This window comes from Ictidomys tridecemlineatus, chromosome 1, assembly GCF_052094955.1.
Source record: "Ictidomys tridecemlineatus isolate mIctTri1 chromosome 1, mIctTri1.hap1, whole genome shotgun sequence".
Lineage (NCBI taxonomy): Eukaryota > Metazoa > Chordata > Mammalia > Rodentia > Sciuridae > Ictidomys > Ictidomys tridecemlineatus.
Window position 1 is genome coordinate 242,439,191 of NC_135477.1, and position 27,985 is coordinate 242,467,175.

At 39.9% G+C, this 27,985-nt stretch overlaps 1 protein-coding gene across 4 annotated transcripts in view; it reads left to right on the forward strand.

Annotated features, from left to right (window-relative positions):
* Rai14 (retinoic acid induced 14) overlaps nt 1-27,985 on the forward strand; it is a 136,348-nt gene that overhangs the window by 10,351 nt on the left and 98,012 nt on the right. For all 4 annotated transcript variants that reach the window (XM_078017255.1, XM_078017258.1, XM_078017253.1 and 1 more), the window contains exon 2: nt 15,268-15,349. In XM_078017255.1, coding sequence (XP_077873381.1) covers nt 15,314-15,349 — 36 coding nt within the window. In that variant the 5' untranslated portion in view covers nt 15,268-15,313. The remainder of the gene's footprint in view (nt 1-15,267; nt 15,350-27,985) is intronic.

The window sequence follows — 27,985 nt, forward strand, 5'->3', positions numbered from 1 at the left end:
TATTAGTTGTCTAATACATACCCCAGTATTATTTTGGGCTCAAAAATTAAGCCTCAGTTAAATCTAGATGCCTTCCATTTGTAAGCAAGAAACTTTCTATGCTGTAATTTATTAATATGGAACCTGGGAATAATAATAATAATAATAATAATAATAACAATAACAACAGTATTTCCAAAGTGATTATATTAGAGGAGATATTACTTGTTTCTAACAAAATTAAAAAATAAAATTATGCAAGATAAAATAAAATAAATTTCAAAGCATTCTAAATAAATGACACCTATTTGTGGCTTTTATTGTCACTGATAATGCTATCTATTTCTCTTTCAATCTGTTTTTAAAGAATTGTAGCTTTGTTGGCCAAAATGATTATAATCTGTATCAATAAAAGGAGGTGGCCTCATGTATTATTGTTAACACATTGTAGTTAGCAACTGTGTTTCTCTGTTTTAGTCTTCCTATTAGTCCTTCTATTATTATGTCACTTTGTAATGTGGACATTGTAAAGATGCAGTTCCTTTGGTAATGACCAGTCTTGTTCCAAATTGCATTAACAGGTTCCTCACAGAACTAGTCTTGCTTCAATCATAATCTAAATACAACAGTAAAATCTCAGCTAAATTGAAGATGGTAGTACTTAGTGTGAAGTTAAATACCCTTTTGCCTCCTTTGGAAAACTGTTCAACAGTTATAGAGAAAAATATAAACCTGTTTTCTGAATAGTATATAATTAGGTAACAGTTGAGTTCATGTAGATTGGGTCTCTATCCTGAGTGCAATAAAACTTTTGGTTATTTTTTCTTTCTTTTGCATGAGACTGTGTACCTTTTAAACTACAACTTTCAATCACTGATGGTTTCATCACTAACTTGCAATATTTACTGAACCTGATCTTATGGTAATAAATGAATCTTATGATCTTATGGTAATAAATGAATTGAAGCTGGTAGCATAAACATTTTCTGCTTAATTTTTATCCTGTCTTGTTAGTAAGATACTGCTGCTATCTTTGTAGGGAAAATCTAAATTATCACTATTAGAGATGCAAATCATTAATAGAGGCTACAGAGGTAATTTAAAATATTTGGGTAGCCACAGTAAGAAAAAAAGATGAACTTAATTTATTACTTCATTTTATGTATCATAGCCAAAATATTGTCACTTCCAACACATAGTCAATACCAAACTTATTAGAGACATAGCTGGAATTTTTTTTTCCTAGTAAATCTTTGAAATCCATTGTGTATTTTCATTTTGGGCTGGTCACACTTTAATGCTCAGTAGCTAGCTAGAGGTGCAGCTTAGTGGTAGAATGCTTGGCTGGCATGTATGAGACCATGGGTTCCATCCCCAGTGCCAGCAAAAAAAGATTCCAAATGCTCAGTGGCCACAAATGGCTAATGGCTGTAGTATTGGACAGCACTGGTCTGAGTAATGTGACGTCATTTAATTCCTGTAACTACAGAACTATCTGGTATCTAGAATGCCCTCCACAAATGGGTGTTCAATTAAGTTTCTCTATGCCTTTATCTGATGAACTGGTGTTTTGCTCTTGGCTTCAATCCTTTTTTAGGGCAGAAACACAATAACTTCATCAAAAACTGATGATACATGGTATAATAGGCATTTGAGCTTTTGGTGTAGAAATCTGAATCTTTGCCTTTGTGCCAGTGCATTAAGCCACCTGGACTTTTTTTCACAGCAAGACTGATTTTGTAGGCAAAAGATTGTATGCAATCCACATTTCTACATCAGTTGTGTAGGTGCTTGGCTCATAGTTGATATTCAATGCATATGACATGAGTAAAGTAGTATAGGATTCTTATCTTTACTCTTAAATTGCAAGTTTTTGAATATCCATGAGGTCTTTCTGTGTAAAACCTCGTAGCATCAAGTACAAGGTATGTAGGCTTGCAGATGTGTGGGGAACTGGAGCATACTAAATCTTTGTTACACTGATGGAAGCATTATCCATCCTTTATATCAATGCTGTTTGATTTTTATGCCTAAACACAGAACATGGTTGGAAATGGAATGAGAGAAGGTCTAGTGTTTCAAATGCAGTGAAGAGAAGTGTATTTTCACCAGGCAGGTGTTCTAGGCCCCCCATGTCACAGGCATGGAATAAATACCTGGTGGTTCTAATGGAAAAAGATCTGAAAGGCTTTTCCATTTGCACTGCCAGGCTGGCCTAGCCCCTGGGCAGTGATGCCTTGGTGTCTGAGACACTGTGTTAGGCTTCTCTTCTAGGTTTCTTGTTTAGAATAAATTAGGGTGACTGACTGTATTTGCATATCATATCTTTACGCTATTCAAGGATAACTGCTCAGAGGAATATCATTGGATCTTGAACATTACACCCCCCAGCCTCTCCAGACTCCCAGGGAAGCCAACTCAGTGTTTCTCTCTCCTTGTTCCTCCCTATCTTAAAGGTTTCCTCTGTTTGGCTTCAGAAACAGAAACAGCTTCCTTATTTTTCTCCTTCAAACCCCCTCATCTCTATAGAGCCAAGTCCCTTGGAAGCAGAGGGGCTGGGGTCCACCCCATCTCCAAACCCCAACACTAGTTCCAATTGGACCCAGCTGTGACAGTGACTTTTTATTTTGTAAAAAATTTTTAAATAGTCTAACCTATTCATTTCCAGTTGACTGTGATCATTTTCACTGTTGGCCTGGTCTCTGTAGAAGAGCCAGAGAGAACTTACTCTCAGAATGGAATAGGCCAGAAGACCCATGCTTGGGCTGCTGGCAAGGTCTTCTGTGGAGACTGTACCTCAGTCACAGTGGAGAATGAACAGAACACTTTGAAGGTGGAATTCAGGTGCAAGGACACAGAGCAGATCAAAACAGGTTAGGGAGCAGCTAGTGACTAAACAAGTGAATGCCCTCCCTAACACAGGTTCCGAGGGGACATTGCAGGACAGCTCATTGTGTTAATTTCGTTTAGTTTCCAGAGAGTATATATTTCACTTTGGTAGGTTCATGAAGTAAATTTAGCTACTGACTTCAGAGATGGGCTGAACAGACTGCACACACACTACAACTGGAAGCTCTTTTTCACTGTCTGAGATGATAGACTAAGCCTGACTGAGTGGGTGAGAAGGCACCAAAGCATCCATCAGTATTCTTACATTGCCAGTGACAGAACTAGCAGGGCCTCCAGGATCACTGGAAGCAGCCCCCTCCCCTGCTCTTCCCTTGGTGTCTTAAGCCGGCTTTCTGCACAGCCTAGAACTGGGTCCTGGAAGCTGCCAGGCTCACATTTTTCAGCTTCTTCATTAAAGAGGAAAGTTTCCACTCCCCTGACCCCAATGCCAAGAATCCCAAGTCTCTCTGAAAAGTCTTGATGATACTTTCCCATTGCTACGGAGCAGCCACTGCCAGAATGACCTGGGTGGGTGGGGAGAGAAGAGAAAGAAGGCTGGGCTCTGCCAAGCAAACCCAATGTCACAGACGCATGACCACAGCATATAGGAGCAGTGTATGCTAAAGGGAAGGAAGAGGCCTGCCTGTAAGGGAGCATGCACCCCCTCCTTGTTGGGCTTCAGATGAGAAACATCCTTGTTTGAACCCCCAGGGCTCAAAATATGTCCAGATGTGACAGTTGGAACAGTAGAAATCATTTAGGGTTCTCCATGCGCTCCCTTTCTCCTATCCTGGAGACATCCGTACTCACAGAAGCTGTCAACTTATTTATATGTCCCTTATTCTGAAGAGTATTCAAGACACTGGATAACTGGGTAAAGAGATTTAGCACCCCACATGGAACGACTGTGATCATTGTAAATGACATTTTCCACATTCCAGAATATGAAGAGTCCAAGTTGTCCCTATTTTGAAACTGAGTCAAAGAGCCAATGAAATATACAGAAAGTCAACTTTTGGCAATAAAATCTTCCTGGAGTAAAATCAGGGGTTAAATATAACCACGAGTAGAGCCTATTTTCTCACTCTAAAGATAGTTTTCATAACCAAACACTTTGCACATGGACCTCCTTTTTACTTTTTGCATTAAATACATACAATGCCTTGAACTTGTGATCCTCCTGCCTCAGCCTCTCAAGTAGCTAGAATTACAGGCGTGTACCACCTCACCAGCTTGCATTTCATCTTTTAAGAAACATCTTCACTTACATCCTGCTACAATTTAAACACCAATTTTAGTGTATCATTTCATGATTTCTAATAAGTTGTACAGCCATCCCCACAATCTAGTTTTAAAACATTTCCCTCATCCTAGAGAGATTCCTCATGCCACTTCCTGTTACCATCCATCCCCAGCCCTAGACAACCACTAATCCCTTTTGTCTCTATAAATTTGCCTTTTCTAGACATGTGGTGGAAATGGAATCATATAATATGTGGTCTTTAGTCTGACTGTACTTAACATAATGCTTTTGAGCATTATCCATGCTCACCATGGATTGGTATTTCATTCCTTTTTATTGCTGGAAAGTATTCCATTATGTGGAAATGCCACAGTTTGTTTACCTAGGATATGTTTCAGTTGTTTCACTCTTTCACAATTTGAATACTGTTTCTATAAACACCCATGTACAAGCCTTCTGTGGATGTGTGTTTTCATTTCTCCTGGCTAGATTCATAGGAATGCGTATGGTAAATTTTGATTTAACTTTTTGAGAAACTGACAAACTTTCCACAATGGCTATATTGTTTTTGCATTTTCACCAGTAATGCTTAAGGATTGGACCTGTACTTGATAGGTTCTTTTTGATTTCAAGATAGGTGAAATTCAAGGCCAGGTCTTGGGACGATAGCCCCCAAGCGGTTTACCCACACCTAGGTACAGACGACTTCCTATACCTGGCTGTTTGAGGTTGATCCCTAGCTATGGGCAAGGCAGTTTTTCTCTTGAGAGGTGAGCACAATGGTGTCTTTAGAAAGTGATATGGAACATCAGAAGATGAATATTGACCAGACAGGACATTTTAGAGATCATCTATATGATAACCTCAGTGTATGGATTAATCACTGAGAGTTTCTTAGTCCAGAATAATCTTTGTATTCTATAAGTTGTGGTTTTGATTAAGTCAATAGTTTTTCAATTAGATGGATTTAGGGCAGGAGGTAATCTTAGGACTTCTCTTTGCTAAGCTCATTGGAGCACGTGAGGAGAAGATTTGACCGACCAGATAGTAATGTTGCCAGAGCCCTGTCCAATTTTGTATCAGTGCCTCTGGCTCCGGCTAACTCAGGGACCAAGATCAGTCCTAGTTGATGGCAGGCTTTATTCTCAAAGAAGAACGATATATTTGGTTCTCAAGAGAAATGTCATCCCCTGGATAAAGGCAGGTTGTGAATACAGGGAGATTAATGTTTTCAGAAGAGTTTTACTGCTTGATTATTGTGATGCAACAGCTGAATGACATTTATGGTTTAAAAAGAATGTGCTCGTTTGTTTTCTTTGAAAAACTGTGAGATATTAAAGCATCTTAGAAAGGATCCATTGCCAAAATGAAACTATTGATGTCATTTTTTTCCTAATGCCTTTAAAATTTTTTAATTAAATTTTTTAATTGACACACTAATTGTACATATTTCTATGGCACACTGGGATATTTTGATATGTGTGCACAATGTGTAAACAAATCAAAGTAATTAGCATATTCATTAACTCAAACATTTCTTAACTTCTTTATTATTTGGGTAATCTTTTAACAAACCTGCACCTTAGTTAATTCACACAAAAGCACATATGAAAACACCCAGCCCTTAATTAATACTCAGTGAAATTTGCTTTTTTTTTTTAAATTCACTCTTCATAAGTGTTTGGTGTGGTGAATTTGTAAGATTGACAAGATGTCATCACACAGCTGCTTTACTTTGTGTCCCAATGTCTGAATGTACAGTTAGTATACTTCTTGCCTCTGGATGAAATCTATGACTTTTCTCATCATTCTTAATTAAAAATAAAAGTTTCACAGTGAATTTCAATTGTTAGATTGAAATTCTTAGGTTAAATGTCCAGTTTCTCCCCTTCCTCCTTTTTACTGTTCTGGAAATCAACCCCAGGATCTTGCATATACTGATCAAGTCTTCTACCCACTGAGCTACAGTTCCAGCCCCAACTATCTATCTACCTATCTTTCTCTTTCTTTTTTTTTTTGTTCATTAGTTCATTCTTCCCATGCTAGGGATTGAACCCAGGGCCTTGAACATACTAATCAGGTACTCTACCACTAAACTATATATCTTTAGTCCAGAATGTCCAATTGCAAATAATGACCAGGCACACTGGCACATGCATGTAATCCCAGTGGGTTGGAGGCTGAGGCAGGAGGATCACAAGTGTAAAGCCAACCTTAGCAATTTAGCGAGGCCCTAAGCAACTTAGTGAGACTCTATCTTTAAATAAAATATAAAAAGGACTTGGAATATTGCTCAGTGGCTCAGTGCCCCTGGGTTCAATCCATGGTACAAAAAAAAAAAAAACCACAAAAAAACCACACAAAAAAAAAACCCAAAAAACAAAACAAACAAACAAAAAAAGTCCAAACAAATAAACAAACAAACAAAAAACCACAAAGATATTTAAAGTTAAATGACTTCCCCTTTTCTTACTTTCTGCACTTCACCCTGCTACCCGGCATATGGGTAAGACTTGCAAAAGCCCTGCCATTTGCTTGTCAAGCTTTGTGACCCTCTAGGAATCATTTTCTGATATAATTGGGTGCGAGGGTAGGACGGAAAGTTCTTAGTTGACTAGTACTGTAGCTAGATAGTGCTAGATAGTGTGTAACATGTGTTTGGAGCTAAATTTTGCTCTTGAAATCTTTCTGGAGGTGTTATGGGCTAAACTGTGTGCCCCCAGAGTCTCAGAATATGGCTATAACTAGAAATGCCTTTATAGAATAGTGAGGTAAAATAAGGTTCTATGGGTCAGCCCTCTCACAATGCGACTGTCATCTTCATAAGAAGACATGAGGACATAGACAGAGGCAGAGGAAGGCCTGGTGAAAATGAAGAGAGAAGATAGCCATCTGAAAGCTCAGGGGAGAGGCCTCAGAATGGACCCAACCCACCTACACCTTGACCTTGGACTCCCAGCCTACAGAACTCAGAGAAATACATTTCTGTTATTCCGGCTACCAACTACTGTGCATTGCTGTGGCAGCCCAAGCAGGCTGGAAGAGGGGGCCTTTGACAATTGCTCTTCTCTCCTTGCTGCTTCTGGGCCATCATTGGAGACATCTTCTACAGTTCCCAGAGAAAGTAATGTGCTGCTTTTGGTGTGTTGCTTCTCCATCAGGCCATCAGCTTTGCTCTGCTCTCCTCCTAATCCACTGGGTTTCAGAGAATCGGCGACACCTTACAACCCTCTGTTGTGAGTTGTCCACTTGTGGCCCATAGGAAGCACACATTTATGGCTAGATAGTCTCCAACATTCAGGCTGATCAAAGTACAGTAGCAACCTCTCCTTTGTTTTCATCCTTGAAGCATAGGTCAGTTTCTCTCTTGCCTTTTAGATTTTCTGAGCGTGGATCAGACACCCATCCCATCTTTCCAAGCACTCCTGTAAACCCGTCTCATGAGGCTGAGTAGGAATGGTAGAAATCATTGCATATTCTCTCCAGGGAAAGATCCACCAGTCTCCACATTTTGGTGCTTTTAGACCCTGCATGTGGTTAAGGCATGCAAAATCCCTGCTACCAGTTTTCCATTAAATCCTTTGAAAATTTGCATCTTGAACTGGCCTCTTTGAAATGACTATTGTATCCTTGTTCTTCCAGTTTGATTCTTAGTGTCCTCCATTCATTTATTATGGATTCATTTATTCAGCCATAGGAAAGGGTCACCAAGTGTTGACTCTGAAGAAACCTTTGCTAAGATTGTAGGTGAAACCCAGGCCCCCTGTCTAGAATGGATTTGTCCTCAGTGAGGAGCTCTCTAACTAGTAAGGTTAACTCCCTGTGAAATAACAGGCATGTTGCCTTGGGGGCAGTTGTTGGCTTTCACCACAGTTCTCTCCAGAATCAGGCTGATAAAATCTATCCTAAGAGCTTGCCCTGGGGTTCTGTTTTATGATTCTTGCTCCCACTGAGTCCTGCATTCCATTATTCGAAGTGTTCTGCTCCTTGGCTAAGGTTGGGAAAGATGTTGCAGGAGGAGAATGTAAGTGACAGGGAGTGGGGCTGGCAGGCAGGACCAGGAGGGGCATTTTGTTAAGCCTTCATAGGCCAAATGAGATGGAATTTTTATAACTTGGGGTTTTGATTTGTACATGGTGAAACTTAATCATTTTATTGCCTCTATTCAAATCCCAGTAGAGCAAACCCATGTCAGAGCACACACCTCCTCAGTGTACAGGATTCAGCTGAGCCCTGCTAAGGTCAAGGGTGAGGCTAAAGGTTACACAGGTTCCCAATTGGTATCTTTGTCCTATACGTTCAGTCATGAAACATTTATTGATTATATGCCGGTGGCTAGGAGATATATGTGCAAAATGAAAATTCTGCCCTGCAAATCTCTATTCCAAATTACATAATCAGTAATCAGTTGCAGGTGTAAATTTTCAAGTTTGCTCAAAACCTTGAACCGTTTATTCATATCTAGCATCTAAAGGAAGCAGATTGGGGGAGAATCTTTCTTTGGGAGAGAGTTGTTCAGTTTCCCACGGCATCAACTCAGCCTAGGAGAGAAGCATGGAGAGATTGCCCAGGTATCTGACCTGTGCCAGGAAGATCTAAGAAGGGAGTCCCAGGTCCTGGGAGAGAGACAAAATGCCACCCCCCCCCCCACCAGCCTGCCCAAATCCCATGTTTCACTGAAGGCCAATTTGACCTCTGCCCCAATTATAAAGGCTTATCTGATTTTTCCCACCCTCAAGGATTTTCACTTTTTAAATTCCTAAAGTATTTAACACCCAATTATGAGGTTTTTTTAAAATTTTTTATTTTAAACCCCTTTCTATGCATCCCTCGGTCAATTGTGTCTTCCAGCAAAGCCTACTCCTGCTTCCCATTACCTAATGTGCATATGTTTAAACTTCAGTCTTATAGATAAGAACAGTATGCTGGAGACAGACTACATTAGACAAGGGGGAGCAATATCCCGTGGGCTCTGCTTCCCACTTTATATTCTTTAGTCTGGAAGGAATGACACAGCTCATAAACACCACCACTACTTAAAGCAGCTTCCAACCCCCAGGAGTTTGGATGGCATGGGGTGCTGTGTCACTAGGGACACCTTTATTGGAATCGTTGATCTGGAGAGGGCTTTTACAGATTATTTTTGTTTGGCCAGATTGAGAGAATTGGATGTTTCTACAGTTTTTGGTTAAAATTCCATCTTTGTGGCACAGAGATTATTGTCTGAGAAAATAAGCACTAGAAGGAGAAGAGGTGGATTCTAACAAGCAGAGAAGCATTTAGCTTCTTATATATTTGTTCTACGCTGTTGTGAGTGGTGTGGATTTTCAGACTGGAGCACTTTTTAACTTGGTAGAAAAATTCCTGGATCCCGTCTGGGGTATGTGTTAGTGTTCTGGTGTTGCTGAGGGTTTGGTAGAAGAATTTCACTGCCCCATGATGGAAGGATTAGCTAGAGGACCTTGTTATTTACTTTGCTCCTCTAATTCTGCCGTAATTATTTAAAACCACTGCCTTTGAATCCTGTGGTATGGTTTCTCAGATGCTTCTGTATTCTTGTGATTTGGGAAGAATGTGTGCACAGCCACCATCTCCCTAATATTTCTTAGTTGGCCGTGGGTATCTAACTAGTTTGTTTTTGAAGAATTAGAGTATATCCCTCCTGCCACTGTTTCCCCTATTCCATAGTAGTTTGAAAGATTCAAATATAGCCAGTGCTTAGAAATATCAATCTTTGGGAGGGTGGGTGTTGGGCGTCAATCTCAGGACCTCACACATGTTAAGCATGCACTTTACCACCAAGCTGCCCCTGCAGCCCAGAGATATTGATCTGATCTATTTGTTTAATTCTTGTGGATTATTTTTGACTACAAGTGTAACTTATAGGCATGGCATCACTGAATCTGGAGCAGTGGCTCCCTATCGAGTTGAATTTCTAAATTACCCAAGGAATTAGAAAATGATGAACTGCTGAGTTTTACTTCTGGTTGCAGATACCTGAGTGAGACTCCAAGAAAATAGTCCTTTGGTCATATGTGGGATGGAGTGGGGTGGGGAGTAGGAGTAGTTTGAAACTACTTCAAATCAGTGCTGGCTTGTGGTAGAGAAATAGCTAAAGAAAATCTGGGAGCAGCCACACCCCCTTTTTTTTTGTTAACAGGATTGAACTCAAGGTCACTTAACAGCTGAGCCATATCCCCAGCTTTATTTATGTATTTATTTATTTATTTTAATTTTGGCGGGGTTTCTGCTAAGTTGCTTAGAGTGAGTTGCTGAGACTGGCTTTGAATTTGTGATCCTCCTGCCTCAGCATGCTGGGCACTCTGGGATTGCAGAAACACACCATCATGCCTGGCCATCTTTTAGCATTTTAGAAGCATTGCACATTAAGCTTTGTTCCTTTGAAGTTCTTTTGTAATAAATCTAGAGGTTTCTAACTTAGAATATTCCTAATTCTGTCAATTGGAAAAGGTAATGGGGTAGTTACCCCATTTTAAAGTAATAGCTTTGTGGATCTATTATTCACATACCATCCATCTCCTGGAAGAGGACAACTGAATGGTTTTTAGTATGGTCCCATGTTGTACAACCATTACTATAAATTTTTAAAAATATTTCATCATCCTATATCCATATTTTTTAATGCTTAAGCCTAACTTTCTTGATATAGCTTACACGGTTATTATCAAAGATTTTTTTTATTCCATCTACAATTATATCAGATAAAGCTATCAGGTATTAAGCTATGCTTGAGAATTACATTTTTTTAAGGGAACAATAAATTAATAAGAAAACTCTGTGTGTTGCATCCAGTCTTCCGAATGAGAATGAATGCAGTGGGGCTGCACATCTTTGCTTCCTCCTCATTGATCTCCATAATTTCTGTGCTAATGATTGGTGACCCATGAAGGATGACATGTTTTGGTGAATTATTTTGAACTGAGCACTTGCTAAACTAATACTTTTGCTCAGTGGTTAGGTGTGTCTTAGTCTGCTTGAAATGGAAGAAGTTAATTCAGATAACTTTTTCTATGGATGTGTGATCCTCTTTCTGTACTTACTCAAATGAGGCTGCTGTGCAATCCTTTTGAAATAGGCATCCTTAATAAGTGGTTTTTCTAAGGACTGCCATTAATATAGCCTCATTGTGCTGTTTAGATGACACTTTACTTAAAGTAGGCTGTAGTCCTGTCTGGGCTTTGGGAGTTTGGCATTGAGACTTGGGGCTATAAAATTGCAACTCACCCAAGGAAGGCAAGGCTCTCATTTACTCCTGGGTCATTTTTAGTAAGAGGAGATGCTAGCTGTCCAGTTTCTTCCTACTGCCATGGCTTCCAGGAGTTAGAACCTGGTAGGAATCCCAGGAAAGCAGTGATATATTAATAAATCCAATTACCGCCAACTACAGTTCTTGTTTTTAGAGTTACTACTCTTTAGGCTTTCAGAACTTCTTTCCCTCAGACACCCATCTCCTCTATCATGGTGGAGTTACACCCACTGACCACCCAGCAATAGCACACCCAGGCTCTGGGCTCCAGGAAGACATTCATTTAATAGTTAATGCATTCCCCTGGGATCCTTTGGAATTTGCTACTTTGTTTATTTAATCCTCTTCAAATAAGAGTTTGCATACTTCTCACTGCCAGGCTTAAAAAGAAGAAGAAGAAAACCAAAGACAAACACATTAAAAAACAAAACAAAACAAAACCAAAAAAACCCTAACAAAACACCTATGAAACCCCATGACCTCAAACAAAAATCTTACCCACTATTGCCCAAGACCTCATGCTCTGTTAACGAAGGAATGTTTTAGATAGTTCTGCCTTGGTGGGCAACATAGTTTTGTGGGTTATCCCAGCATGGCTTCTCCTTTCTCCTCTTCCCACTACACTGATTTGGTCTCTTTCCTTGGTTATTTCCAGAAGGTGGCAGGACAATTTCCATTTTCTTAAAACAGTTGGTATAGAAACCATGGGCCAGTGATAGTTTGGGAATATCTGATTATCATTTTTTTCTGTTGTTATTCACTAAAAGGTGATTTGTTTTGACCTAAGAAAACCGTCTTGATTTTGGTACATAAACCAGGTCCACTTTGACTGGTGTGTTCCCTGTTCTATCAACGTCTATTTTAGGTTTTCTAACTCCAGTACACAAAGATTCATCCAGGGAAATTCCTGGTCCTTGCCTCTTGAGATTCAGTTTCTATAGGATAGGGATTAAGGTTTTGCATTAGCAAATTGTTCCCAGGTCCTTCTGCTGCAGATGAACTGGGAGCTGTTTGAGTTTGCCTTGGAGTTTGCCCTTGCTCTGCAGGTACCAGCCCAGAATTCTCTGAGTGTAAATGGTCGGCAATTAAACGTGTTAATTACAGTGTGTACAGTTTCCAAGGCAACATGTATTCTGTCACTTCTTCCAGGCTGGGAAGATTGAAAGGGACCATGGAGAGGTCTCAGTAACTGTGGCCTCCAGATGAATGCCATCGAAGTGCTTTATGATAACTGGGTTTTCATGCCATTCATCCAAGAGCTCTGCTTAACGGCAGCGGCAATAATGAAAGTGAATACATTAGAAGCCAGAGAGTTGCTGGGTGACTTCTGGGAGGTAACAACAAGGACACAGGCAAGGATGAGTACAGCTATTCAGTTGCTTGCATTTTCTGCCTTCTACCTTTTCAAATCAGTTTTGTCCAGAATGATCAGAATGTAGAGAAACATGAGATGACCTTGAAAGGCTTTACAAAAAAATAATAACAACTAGATTTTTTTTAAACATTTGTCTACCATTCTTTAGTTTGCAACCGGAATACCACTGTTTAAATTTCACTTGTTTTCACTTTTGGTCAGGTACAACTTGAAGGAATCATTTGTTAAGTACTTACTATGTGATAGGAACTCTCACATGGATTGTCTTGCCGTTTTTGACCTAAATGCACTTTGATTATTTTTAAATCTATATGCAAAGACTCCATGATTTACACATTTCTAGATTTAATAAAGGAGATAAATTATGTGTCATATTTTACCATTGTCATGGTTCAGATGTGAGGTGTCCCCTAAAACCTCCCCCAATGCAGGAATATTCATCAATGAAATGATTGGATCTTGAAAGCTGTAACATAAGTAGTCCATTTTAGTTTGATGAACTGTGTGCTAATCCTAGGCCACTGGGGTGTGGTTGGAGGAGGTGGGCCACTGGAGGTGGGCCCTGGAAGGGTTCAACTTCTCTGTGACTCTTCCCCCATCTCTCTGCTTCCTGGCTTCCATGAGGTGAGCACCTTTCCTTAGCAGTGCTCTTATGCCATGATATTCTGTCTCACCTTGGGGGCCCAGAGCATTGGAGCCAGTCATCTATGGACTGAGACTTCTGAAACCATGAGCCCCCAATAAACCTTTCTTCATCTGCATTGTTCTTGCCAGGTATTTTGGTCACAGCAACCCAAAGCTGACTAATACACCCATCTTTTAGGATCTGGCTTTTTGGTTTTGGTCATAAAGCTAAATAGAGCAGTAGAAAAGCATGCAGTCATACTTTGGGATTTGATCCTGAATTCCATCATAAACAGGCTCAGTGATTGACTGCAGACAAGCGTCCTGACTTCTTGGAGGCTTTTCTACTGGAAAATGAAGATCTTGGGCTAGATGAGTGGTCTTCACTTTTGAAGGGTGACAAGGACCTTGCAGAATCCAATAAAAACTAGGAACCTTCTTCACTGAAAAAAAAATCACATATATACTTACTTGAAAAAGAGAACATTTAGTTTCCAGAAGACCACAGACTTCCCCTAAATGAAGAAATTGCGTAAGACTCTTCCAGCACCAACTCAAAATTGCTGGGCCCCATAAGGACCTGGCGAGTCTTGCACCGTTTAGAGTGGTCCCCTGAGGAATGAGTTATTCGATGAGGGAGGTTTTGTTTTTCCTGGCATTTTTTGCTAACTGCTCTGTGCATTTAAGAGGGCTTGGGGGTGGGGGAAGGAGGGGCAAGCTCTGGAAAAATAAATAGGGAGTGAATGGCATCTGGAATGTGAACTGTTTTCCTTATCATTTTTTGCTATTGTCGCTCTTCAAAGGGAAGTAGATGGTATCCTTGCAAAATGATGGTTGTGTGGAGGAATTACTTGTAAGGAATAAATACTTGTAGTAGTCCATTTTTTGTTACTATGATGAAATATCTGCAGTTAGGTAACTTTGTAAAGCAAAGAGGTTTATTAGCTCACAGTTTGGGAGGTTCAAGGGTTTGGCATTGGCATCAGCTCAGCTCTGGTGGATGGCACAACTATGGTGGGAGTGTGTGTGTGGAAGTAAGAGATCAGGATCGGGTTTTTAAAAAGTCACTCCAGGAGAACTGCATTCCCTTCTGAAGATGTGTCCTAAGGATCTCCCAGTAGACCTTACCTCATTCCCTCACCTCCCAAATCACCATGCTGAGGATCAAGCTTCCAACACCGAAACCCCAGTGGACAAACTACATCCAAACCATAGCAGTACCCATAGAGCAATTTTTACAGTGATAGTTAAGCAGGAACTTAAACTTGTTCCATTTTAATGTGTGGGAACTAACAGGTGAAATATAAAAATGTATAATTCATAGAAACAGAAAATGGAATGGTGGTCACCAGGGGATGGTGGGGGGAATTGGGATATGTTAATCAAAGGGTACATCATTTCAGTTTGTCAAGAGGAATAAGTTTGAGATTATTGTATAACATAGTGACTGTTGTTAGTAACATTGTATTGTGTACATTGTTGCAATTTGCTAAGAAAGTAGCTTTCAAGTGTTTTCACTCCAGTTAATAATATACATGTGAGGTTAATTAGCTGAAGTTACCTGTTCCACAGTATATACGTATTTCACAGTGCCATATCCTATATCTCATGTATGTACAGTTTTTGTCAGTTAAAATAAGAAAAAAAATAAAGTTTGGGTCATTTTAAAAATGTCAGAAGTGTCTAGGTTGTGGAAATAACCTGTATTCTTTACTGCTCCCAGTGTTGACTCCAACCATCCTCTGACATGGTCAGAGTTCTGACCCTGTCTCCTGCCCTTGGCCCAACGTTGTAATTCAATCAGAATAGAAAATGTGTAGTTTATTTGGAAATCTTCATTCATTCATTCATTCATTCATTCATTCATTCATTCATTCATTCTCTGCTTAGGTGTTGAAAAATCTCCCAGGACTTTGGAAAGCTGAATGGACTAAACATGAAGAGTTTGAAAGCCAAGTTCAGGAAGAGTGATGTAAGTACGCTGTGACTCATGGTCTGGCTGCTCTGGCTCTGTTCCGTGGGGCTACAGAGACAGCCCCCACTCCTGCCCTGATAAGGTGCTGGGTTAATAAACTACAGACACCAGAAGCACTTTGGGCCCCAGCTCAGGGTGGCTTCTATGAATGGCATGCTTAACGTTCCTTGTTCTTTATGTGTATTGATTTCAAAATTAACTTTAAAAAGTTGGCCTAGGTCTTATAGAGGAAAGGAACAGTTGAACTAAACATCTTAAAGAACCAGGAAAAACCCTTAGCATTTCTAAAGTTGCCTAATTCCTGATTCACAATATCATTTTTAAAAGCAACTCTTCTGAGGGTGGTTAAGGAATTACATATTAGCATGTATCATCTTTGACCTTAAGTTGTTTAACTTTGTCAAGGCTTTTGTCTTAAAACAACAAAATGCATTGCTGCCCTTACCTTCACTCCCCCTGAATTCCTGGGCTTCTTATTCATTTGTTATTCATCATAAAATACTTTAGATTGGAGGAACCAGTTGTGATGTCAGAATTATGAAACAAAGTCTCCCATAGGGGAAAATGGAGAAAAATAACACAACAGAAGGTTTATACACAGTGACATTTCAACAAAAGGTTGCCTTATAAACTCCACTGGGATTTCTATCTTATGCTAACTGCATTCCAGATGCTTCCAGCAGGATTGTTGAATGGGAGGAATTTATGGAAGGGTATTAGGGGGAAGCCCAGATATATCACCCTTGAAATATGCATGCCCAGATAGTATTTAAAATTAGGTAATTAAAGTGAACCTGGATTTTATTGCTTTGCCATGAATTCTATTATGAAAGCTTGGCACAACTGCATTTTTGCAATAAGTAGAGGCTGTGTTTTTTACAACTAGCATGTCACATGCATACCTACTTTTGGCTAAAGCTTATCTGCCAAGGCTGTGTTAGTGATATGGAACTTACTGCTCTGCTCTGATATGGCCCAGACCAGATAGGATGCTTTGGGGGTGATGGCAAAATATTGTCTCACTTAAAGAAGGAGCTAGATCAACTCTTAGGAAAAAGTTGATCTTATCTTCTCGTTCTTAAGGTCAATTAATTGAAACTCAGGAAATGGGAAATGACTTGGCCAAAGCTGTGTAACTAGCCATTGACCACAGGGAGAGCCTCAGTAGTCTGACTTCCTTAGATCTGATGATCTGAAACCTCCTTTGACTTGATAATCTGCTGGCCATAGGATACCAAGCCTGCATATCTACTTTGGCTTTCAATTAAGAAGGGAAAAGCAATTAAGTGGACAACATTGCCCAGTTCAGCAGGTATGAGTTTGTCCATTGTATGATCAGGTTAGTAAGTGTCTTTTTCCATTGCAAAAAGAATTTGGGTAGCTTCCATTTATATAAGTGGAGATTATTTTAGCAAAGTTTTGTTGGATTACAGTTCCATGATATATGAACATGGGTAGGGGGAAGTGATAGGCACATAAACTTTCAGTTTAAAAATTTTTCAAGCTTGTGGCATTAGGGAGGGTGTTGCTGGAATCTAGTTTTTAAATAAAAACTGAAATAGTTCCATGATTTTAAAAAAAAATCATAGCAATAACACTAGTGAAAGCTTCTGGGATTTGGCAGCAGAGAAGGCCATGATTTTGGCAGTGAATGCTAAGAGAGGAAATGTTCGAAGAGCAACCCTGGGGGAGGAGAGCAAAGGAAATTGGTCTAATGGAGCCAGACAAATCCACATGGCTTCCCAAATACATCCCAAATTGTTTCTCCAAGCTGCGCCACTGCATAGCTAAATGGACTAAATAAAAATAAAAATTAACAAGGAAAGGAAACCATTCCAAATCCCCATTTGTTAACCAGCCATATGATAATAACAATGATAAACAGCTAGCCATGATGGAGTAGTTACTATAATAGCAGGTGCCAGTCCAGGTTCTTTACATGAAATTAATTCACTTATTCTTGCCGTAAGTTTTGTGTGGTAGGTTTTATTATTAAGCTCATTTTGCAGATGGAGACACTGAGGCCTGGGGAGATGCAGTCATGTGTCCCTGTTCTTAGAGCTCTAAGTTGTAGAACCAGTTTTTGTGCCAAGGTCTTTGGATCCCTTGGCCCATGTTTCCTGGGAAAAGAAGTTAGGGATGGAGATTCTGTTTTATGAAACAGAACTATCTAGGTAGCAGCTAGACAAAGTGACTTAGAATTTGAATTTAAGTTTGCAGCCTTGGCAGAGTCTCATATTCTTCTAACCTTGGGTTGCTCACCTGAAATTGGAGGAAATCCCAGCATCAGCCTCTCAAGGTGAACTATTAATTATTTTTAATAATTCTTAATTATGGTAAATGTTAAATGCACTAATGGATGTGGAGCACACATCTCAGGGCCTGGTGCTCAGGAGGTGCCTGGAAAATACTTATTCTTTTCTCCTGATGAAAACGCAAACAAGATTAAAAGGTTCATAGGATCCAGAGGGCAGAATAATCTGGTAAGAATTACTTTCTCTAAGGAGGGAAACGGAGGGTGAGGAGAGAATGAGTGAGGGAAGCTCACTTTGCTTTCTTTTCAGGCTGAGGTTTTTGGTTTATGTACACACACATATAGATGTGTATTACTTGTTGCAAGAAAAACAAGTTTACAAATGATTACATTTAGTTAACTGAGCCAAACTCTATAATCTTCTTTACACGAAGCAAGTGGAGTGGTCTCTTTTAATCTCCAAAATCATGAGCCACCCAACTTTCCTGTTTGTCTTTGTTTGAGAAAGAAAGGGAAAGAAAAAGTTCTTTGTATTGCTGGGGGTGGGCAGATGAGGATAGCAAGATCAGGTTCACGCTTACATAAATAGATGACAGGTGACCCACTGCCATGATCATGTTTCAGCCAGTCTGTGTCTGGGAGGTCTGCAGCCAGATCAGTTTGTGGCCATTGAGTACAAAATCCTAGAGTGGAAAAAAAAAAAAATGGACAAGAGTGGCCCAAAGGAGCACTCTGTGGATGTCCTTCAGGTCACTGCTACTTCAGGATCATTGTCCAGGTAGATTTAATCAGAATGTCTTTCTGGAACACTTTGGCTCACATCCAGGGAAGGTTTATGTGAGTTAATAGGGGACTGAGCCTGATTCTACAGGCTGTGATTAGACAAGTCATCGTCTGTTTGTTTTGATTCCTAAATATATTGGGGACCCCAGAGATAAGTCACAGAATCTAAAAGACTTTAGGAGTTTCTGTGGTGGATGACATTTTAAAGTTTGCATTTATCACTGTGTTTTGAGAATCCTCACACTTGGGTTTCATACAAAGAGAGAAGTTCAAGGTATAGCTCTTGCCTTTAAGGAGCTGGTAAACTTAGGAGAAGGAAAAACACATGCAGGAAATAACTAAGCCAAAATACCAATAAAAGATAAATACGAAAGGGACCTTCAAGATGGTACAACTAGTTAGATTGTGAAGCCAGGTGATAAATGCTTTTGATTTTCAGAGGAGTGAATCTGTGTATGGAGAATTGGGAGGAATTTAGGTTTGCCAAGGCTGCAAACCTAAATTTATGGAGGTGGGGCTTTACCCAGGCCTCATGGATGGATAGGATGGAGAAGGATGGTCAGAAGAGGGGGAAAGGCTTAGCACAGTGAGCAGACCCAGTGTCAGAAGTTGTTCTTGGCATTGCAAAATAGCAAGCCTTCAGGAAGCCAAGAGAGTTCTGTAGCATGGCTCTGAATATTTCAATAAGAAAACTATAAAGTTTTCTGTCTGGTTTTAAAAGTGAATAGACTGACTTTTATGCTTATAAAGCAAACACGGAGTTCTAGTCATCATTATTCATATCTTTTATGACTGCCATTATTTTATATCTTTTATCTTTTAGTTTGAAAGTGGCTTCTTTACCTCTTTAAATATTTGCAGCAACTAGAATGTGGTTTCACATGGAAAAATGAACTGTCATCGTGAGAAGTGAGGCCAAAAAGGTTGGGATTTCCCTCTGCTATTAAAATGCTCAGGCTTCTGGAATTTCTTTGCAAATGCCAATTTTTAGTGCCTTGAGTGAAATGGGTGGAGGTTGAAGGATAGGAAATGGAATTGAAAGATCTTTGTGACAAATCTTGGGAAATGTCACTCTAATGTGATGGAGTGCTTCACAGTTTACATTGTGGGTGTGTGTTTAATTTTTTGAAAGATTTGTTCCCAATTATGTTTTCCATTATAATAGGGAAGCAGCAGACATCCCATTAAAAAAAAAAAAAAAAGTAGCCAGTTCAACATGACTGGCTCCACAAAGGATTAAATTGATGGTGTACCTTTACGTAGCAGCTGCTAACTATTGCAGCTTTGGCCAAGGGAATGCACACACCCTATGAATCTTGAGGAACCAGACACTTCCTGCTCAGTCAAGGGTTTGAATTTGTTGCCTGTTGAGATAACAGCTCTCATGAAGGTTGACAACCCACATCTCTGCCAAGGTATTTTTTTCAAGGGAGTTTTTTTAGTCATTTATAATATGTTTTTACACATGCCTGAGCCTCCCTCTCTCCCACACAAAAAAATATGGGAGTATTTCAAATCCAAGTCTCTCTGTAGACAAAGGAACCTTAGCCAAATGCATTGTGTTAGACGTAATATTAAAATCTATCAATGATGACCCCATTGGGTGGAGGCAGGAGACTCCAGTAAAGTTCTGGAGAGAGATTCAGTCAGGTTCAGGCCATGCAGCATATTTTCCAGGTCCTGTCAGCCCTTTTTAAATGGAGGGCCTGAATGCTGACTGATTTCACCTTGTATTAGCTGGCTGGCGCTGCCACAACACGGTATCACAAACTGGGTGGCCCAAGCAACAGAGATTTATTGTAATCTCATTTCTGAGGCTGGAGCTGTGATCTGGGTATTGGCAGGGAGGGTTCCTTGTGAGACTGTCGGGGAGAATCTCTCCCTGACCTTCTTCTGCATCCTGGTGGTTTGCTGGTGATCTTTGGCTGGGAGACCCCAGTCTTTATTTTCACATGACATTCTCCCTGTGTGCATGTCTGAGTCCAAGTTCCCCCTTTTTATGAGGACAGCAGTCATGTTGGATTAGTGCCCACTCCAGTGACCTCCTTTTAACTTGAAAATGTAGGGTTTTCTGTAAAAACAAACAAAAAAAAAAAAAAAAAAACTACTTTTAAGCAAAATAAGGTCACATACTGAGTGAGCTGTGTTAGGACTTGAGCAAATGAGTTGAGGGTAGGAGTCATTGACCTGTCTTCTACATCCACTTCCGTGCCTTTTCCATCCTAGAGCAGTTTCTCCAAAGGCCCATCCTCCCCATGCTGAGCTCTGCTGAGCACCCCACTCGTAGACCTTAACTCCTTCATTGTGGGGACTATTTTCAGCGTCTGAGAGAGTGAGGTGGAAGCATCACACTTTTCCAGTGGGTGCCTCTACCTAATACATAACATTGATAACAAGAATGAACACGTATCGATGGCGATGGCTGACCTCCTACGATAGTAATAAAGAGAAGAGTTCTTATATATATGGAATGCTAAGTGGCAGGCACTGTGCCAAGCCCTTCGCATGCTTTTTATCATATGCTGTGCACCAAACGCTATCCAGTAAATAGACCACTATTGTGATAGTTTTTTACAGGGGAAGAAAAGTTCAAAGGAAGATGACTTAGTTGGCTAACGTCACATGTTTCGTAAATGGCAGAGACATTGGGACCTTGATATTTCTCGACACGGGAGCTTGCATTGTTAATTGCTGTAGACGCCTGCTCACACAGAGAATGGGCATTCGTAAATTCTGAAATGTCAGACCTCAGAGAGTAAATTCTGCTCTATTTCCCTAAAATTAACTAGGATATATATGATGATTTTTGTATTGCCCAGGCCTGTCTGTGGCAGCAAAACTCACCAGTGGCAGAGGAGGACATGGAACAATGTGGGGTTGTTTGTTTTCTAAGAGCCACATGCATTTCAGTCTTCAGTTCTGAAGGGGAAAAGAGCAGGTGTTACTTCTACTAGAGCCAGTGACACCTCTGTGTCTAGATGGAGTCCAGTGTCTGGCTATGTGGGTTACAGATTCAATCCAGTTACCCCACCATACTTCTTGGTTAAGCATGATACTGTTTCCGCTACAGACCACTATGAAACCCCAGATCCTGGCCCCTAAACTTAGGGAAATCTGATAGTGTACCCAATGAGTCATCTGTGTCATGATCTCTTATCTCTATATTATGAATTAGTTGCCTAGTCATTTTGAATGAAGGTTATTTTTGACCTACATGTATTTTATTTGAAAAATTCTTTAGTTAACTTCTCCTTGTGAGTAAAATAGGAATTGCCTCTGAATCGTTTTGTGGAGATTTTTGATTGAGTTTCTATCTAGAGATTTTTGCTGTGTGACAGTGGTTATTTTTACTTAAAGGTCTAAGAGCCCAGTATGTCTAAAAAAATGATGTTAATGAGTAGCTTTGGATTTGCTTTTTCTTAAGTCCCTACCTCCTTTTATTTTATTTTATTGGTGCTGGGGACCCAATCCAGGGCTTTCATACATTGCTAGGCAAGTGCTTTACCACTGAGCTATGATGCTAGCCCTCTGCCTCCCCTTAGTAAAAGAAAGTATGCTCTGATCAACTTGATTATTTAATTATTAGTTTCCATTGCCTAAATGGAAACAGTTTCACTTTTTGGGGGAAATACTTCCTGAAAAGGATTTTGTTTTTCATTTTCTTCAGAGGCCGAATGGTCTGATGGGCTCTAACTCTCTGCTTTTTTTTAGACTGCCCAGTAGGCTGGTTTGCTGAGAGATATAGAGGTTTATACTATGAGAGAAGAACAAGAAAAAGTCTAAGGAACTACATGCTCTCCTTGGCTGTGTTTATTTTGAAGTGTATTTCCTATTGCTGAGGGTGTTTTGGGGGCAATTATCAGACTTGACCTATGTTTTCAGAGGTTTTTCTGTTTTGTTTTGTTTTTTTGTTTTTATGAGAATCAGTGCAAACTCATGAATCTGTTTGTTTTTTTTTTTTTTTTTTTTTGTACCAGAGATTGAATCTCAAAGGCACTTAACCACTGAGCCTCATAACCAGCCCTCTGTCCCCTTTTAGTTTTTATTTTGAGACAGGATCTTGCTAAGTTGCTGAGTCTGGCTTTGAACTTGTGATCCTCTTGCCTCAGCCTCCTGAGCTGGTGGGATTGCAGGTGTGCACCACCATGCCTGGCCATGTAGCTCTCCATTTTTTGAAGATTTTTTTCATACCTGAGAAACTACCAGGTTTTTCTATGAGATTCCAATGGCTGCACTGATTAGTAACAAGATAAGCATTTATAACAAAATACCCGGAAATACAGTGATGTAAACAAGATAGAAGTTGCTTTCTTCTGAATGAAGAGTTTTAAGCAATGTAAGGGCCAGCAAGGTAGTTTTATTCCATAGATTCCTCGAGGGATCCAAGTCCTACGGTTGATGTCCTTCTGTTCCCTCTAGGGCTACACTGTGCCATGTAGAAGGTACTTGCCACATGTGGGTCTTGAGCATCTGAAATGTGGCTAGTACAGATTGAGATGTGCTATAAGCATAAAATACACACCAGATTTCAAACACTTCATACCCCGCAACAAAAGAATATAAAATGGCTTATAATGTGATCTGCAAATTTACAATAATCACACATTAAAATGCTAATCCTGGACACACCAGATTAATAAACCTAGTAAAATTCATTTCACTTCTTTTATTAATTTTTTAAAATGTTGTTACAAAAACTGAAATGATGTAAGTCTTGCATGATAATTCTGTTGGGCTTGGCTGCTCATGTTGCATAGTCAGGATTCAAAGAGAAAGAGTAAAGCACAAGTATTTTCCTTTTTAAAGGATGTGCACCCAAGGGGCACAGATTATCACCCACATAGAACTGATTGGAGCTTAGTCACATGCTTCTGCCTAATTGCAAGGGAGATAGGGGAACATTTTCTCTAGCTGGTATCCTTGAAACCAACCAAACCTCCAAGGGCAACAGAGAATAGATACTGGAGAAAATTGACTCGGTCATAGGAAATAGCCACAGAGAATCATTTGAGACTTGAGTATTAAAGGTGCACCAAAAGCATGACTTCCTACTTTCACCCAGAAGTGACTATTGGTTGCTACTTGTTCAATACCCATTGTTGTATTGGCAGAAACCTATTGCAGCATGCTGTTTTAGGTGAGGTTAAATGCTTTTTCCATGTTAGGAATGGAAACTGCTCCTGGGTGTTATCAGCTGGTGACATTAGGCAATCAGTCAGGCTTTTCCTTTTTAAGTCTAGTAATATACTGGGTGACCTGATCTGATAAGGGTTTAACAAGGGTCTGTTTCAAGTTACCACTTTACAGTTGTAATTTTGAGGTTGCTTTCACAGATAGGAGCTATCGGCATCTGATCTTACACCTCCATTGAAAAGTTGGGGAATGATGTCAGCGAGCAGCTCTACTTTACGGAGGTAGCTTTAGGCTGCACTGAATCCTTGCTCTCAGTCACTATGTGATTATGAAACTGTGAGATCTAAAGGTCCATAATTACATTGATTTCATCTGAACATGTAGATGGTTTGACTCTTGAATTGTGGAACTCTGAGTTTTAACTAAGCAGAACTTTAGAATTGTTCCAAAATAATATTAAAAATAGTGGAGTGACTACTTCCCAGATCTGTACCTTTATTAGTACAGAAAGTCATGTTGTCCTCTTCCTCTTATGGAATTTACTGCTAAATTTTTTTTTTCCCCAGGTATAGCCCTATGTTTCTCTACATTTATGTGTGCAATGTTTTAAACATTTGAACCCAAATACAAGACGCTGTTTTTATCCCTCTTAAATTTTACTTTATGTTTGTTAAGCTCGATTTTGATAGCTAAACCTAATTCTATAGTTTTTTCGTCATTTTAAATTCTAGTTCTCATCATAATCATGTTGCATCATCTACAAACTTAGTAGGATGCTTATTTAATTTTGATATAAGTTGGGAATAAGCATTGAGTAACTAGGTATATGTATGTGAGAAAATATGAGAAATACACATTTAAGTGCTTGTATTTTATCTGAACTTATTGCCATACTTCCACATTGATGGTGCCTTCATTCTTTGGATCTGATTATTCATACTGTTTGCAGCTCACCCTTTGTATGACTTCTCAGCTCTGTTTTCTATCTTGTTCTAGTTTTACCCTCTATACCATATGATGTCAGGTAATACATAATCTTCCTGATGTTCAGTTTTCTCATCTGTAATTCAGTAGCTCCCTTAAAGCATCATGATGATGAGTATAAAATCTGGCCCACAGGAAGTCCTCAGTACATCACAGTAGCCAAGGCCTGTTGCAGTGCCTGGTGTTGGTCAGTCCTCTGTTTTGTGTGATGAATGAATGGTCTCAAAGAGTTTACTGTCCAGTTGAGATAATGTGACCAATGTTCATTAAACAGTCGTAGCAGTGTAAGGCTCACACCATTCAAATCAGCCCTGGTGTGTGGATATCATGGAAGAGGGGAGCTTGGGGTTGGGTGCTCTCTGCTGAGTAGATGGCAGTTACTAGAGGAAACCAGTCTTGAGGAGGGGATCAGCAAAGAAGAAGGTGTATGGACAAGTAATAGGAAGTAGAGTTCCTAGGAGGGATGGACTTCTCTGCAGAGTATTAAAAGCCCAGGGTGGGGTAGGGTGAGTAAAACTGAAGAATGAAGTTTTGAGATGATTGTATTTTGGCAGTAGAATTATTGGGGGTTTTGAGAGAATGTAACCCGAGAAAGGGGTCAGGCCTAGGTCCAAGGCTAGGGCGGTGGTTGCTCCAGGGAAGGAAGGGATGGGATTTGAGTGGGTGTGGGGTTGAAGAGCAGGGAGGGAGCCTAGATTCCTGTTGATACACAAAGGAAGGTCTCTAAATTGTGTAGCCACACCCTGCAATGGCTGTGCCAGCCAAGGGTAAGCGCCCCTCATCTCCTGAGAGATCTGGCGTGGGCTTATTTTTGACTTGCATCTGACTCAGCAACTTGATTAGGAAACCAAAAATGGTGAAAATCTATTTGATTAAGAGAATGTTTAGGGAATAGTTATTTGACACTAAAATGCATTTTCCTGCCAGGTACTATCCTTGTAACATCAATTATTAATTAATTTGGTTACTCCTCCTTATTAGAGAAGAATTAATCTTTAGCCCCATTTTCCAGATGAGAAAACTACAACATAGTAATTCGTTATGCTACTTTGCTAGTGCTACTGTAACAAAGTACCACAACTGAGCAGCTTCAACCACAGAAATTCATTATCTCATAGTGCTGGGGGAGAGGGCTTTGAAGACACTGGTGTCTGCCAGTTGGTTCTCCCTGTGAGCCTCCAGGGAGAATCTGTTCCATCTCTAGCTTCAGATAGTTTCCCTGTAGCCTTTGAGATTCTTTGGCTTATAGGAGTCTCAGCCCTCTCCCTGCCTGCATCTTCACATGGCGATTTCCTTTTTTATAAGGGACATCAGTCATACTGATTTATTGTTAACTAATTACATCTGCACTGACTCTATTCCTAACTAAGGTTGCATTTTGAGGTACTGGGGGAAAAGATTTCAACAAGTATATATATATATATATTTTTTGCAGGGGGGTGGGTGGTGCGAGTATACAATTCAGCCTTTAACACTCATACACATCACTGAGGTCAAGCAGGAATTAGGATTTGTCCTTGGGGACTCAGGTTCCAGGTACCCCAAACACAGGCTTTTGACATTGGAGGGCTCAGGACAAGATGATGCCAACCAACCAAATAAAGGCCTGGAACTGAATTTCAGATTCCTTATTCCACTTGCCAGTGGCAACTAAAAGATGCCAATCACAGGTAAACTTTGACCAAAACATGTTTCAGTGAAGCCTGCTAGCCCAGGCCCAGAATTATCAGTCTGAAAGCTTTTGGTGCCAGAGATAAGAGTGGGGTGGAGTATACAGAAGTCAAAGTGGTTAGACCTGTTTTAGGGAGAGGTGGGACAAAGAGAGGCAGTCTAACAATGCCATCTGGAACCTGAGACTTAGGAATGTAGTTTTTTAAATGTAGGTTGTTAAGATTTCAAGGGGTACAGTTTTCCCTGGGTGGTAGTTTGTGGCAATGGATCCAGGTCTTAGGGAATTGTCTGCCTGGAGGATAGCTGGAAGGTGGATTGTTTAGTAAGCCTTAGACTTACAAGTCCAGCAGTCAAGGGAGTCTGTTACTATAGATTCCTGCCTCTTTGAGTGTATTTGGAAAGCTACACCAGCCCTTCCCCCATGGTGAACTGAAGTGGATTGAGGTGGCAACTGGCATCTTGGGCATGGTAGTTGGTATGGGATTAATGTTTCTGTTCTGCCTGAAGCATCTAGTCCAGTTCTTGGCACTAGTCACTATATTGCATGAATGAATGATTATAAAATGAAAATACTGCCTCTTCATCACCACCTTATCCCTGTAGCTCTTCTCTGCTCAGGGCTTACCAGTCCACCAATATTGTGGACTGAAAGAACAGGTCATTGATATTTTTTTGGTATTGCCACTAGGATGGTCTGAATATCCTCTTGGCCATGTTCAATTGTACTGTGACATTACCAAGTGTCATTGAAGGGCTCATTATTTACAGTCCAACTATGTACAGTCATCCCTTAGTATTCATGGGGGATTGGTTCTAGGACCACTGTGGATACCAAGTTCTGTGAATGCTCAAGTCCCTCAGATAGAATGACAGAGTATTTGCATATAGCATGTGTAATTCTGTTTTTTTTTTGTGTGTGTGTGTGTATAATTCTGTTTCATACTTTAAATCACCTCTAGGTTATAGTACCTAATATTATATCAATGCTAAGTAGTTGTTATACTGTGTTGTTTAGGAAATAATAGTAAGAAAAAGTGGCTGCATGTATTCTGTACAGACATGTTTGTTTTTTTTTTCAAATATTTTCAATATGTGATTGATTGAATCCATAGATGTGATGTACATGGACACAAAGGGCTGGTTGTACTTTTTTTTACACCCAAACTGACATTATTTGTATGTGCAGTTCATTAGCTCAAGTGGTTGGAGAATCAAGCTATAAACTTAGACTTTGTATAAGCAAATTAACTAGTCTGTGTTCTCTGGGCAGAAAATTACCTAAATGTAGATCTAGTGTACTATCTGGCATTTGCGTCTCCTTGATACCAAGAGAGCTTGACTGTTACTAAAAACAATGCCATTGGTTTCCAGGAACAAAATGGTGCTTAAGGGTCTGGGTTTTGATAAGGCAGCTGCTTTGAACCTCATTTAAAGAATAATATAATATTATCATTAAAGTTTTTAGACATTTGTGAGTTATTTAGCCATAGTTTGTAAAAACAGATTCTGGGCAGATTCTAGTTGGGGAAGAAATTCTCCAGAATGGTCAGCTAAGTCACAGATTTCTGTATCTTTGAGGCTTTGATACTTCAACCCTGTTCCCACTAACATTTCTTTTTTCCTCCATAAACCTGTGTTTCATCAATGGCACCATTGGGGTGGTCACTATTAAACAATTCTTGACATACTTGGTGAAAACTCTGTTAAGGAAGTAATGTATGAGAGGGAAGAGTTTATTGTCTTATGTTATTTATATTCATGAAAAATTGGGAGCAACCAGATATTAGAAGAGTAAGCAAATGTTACAT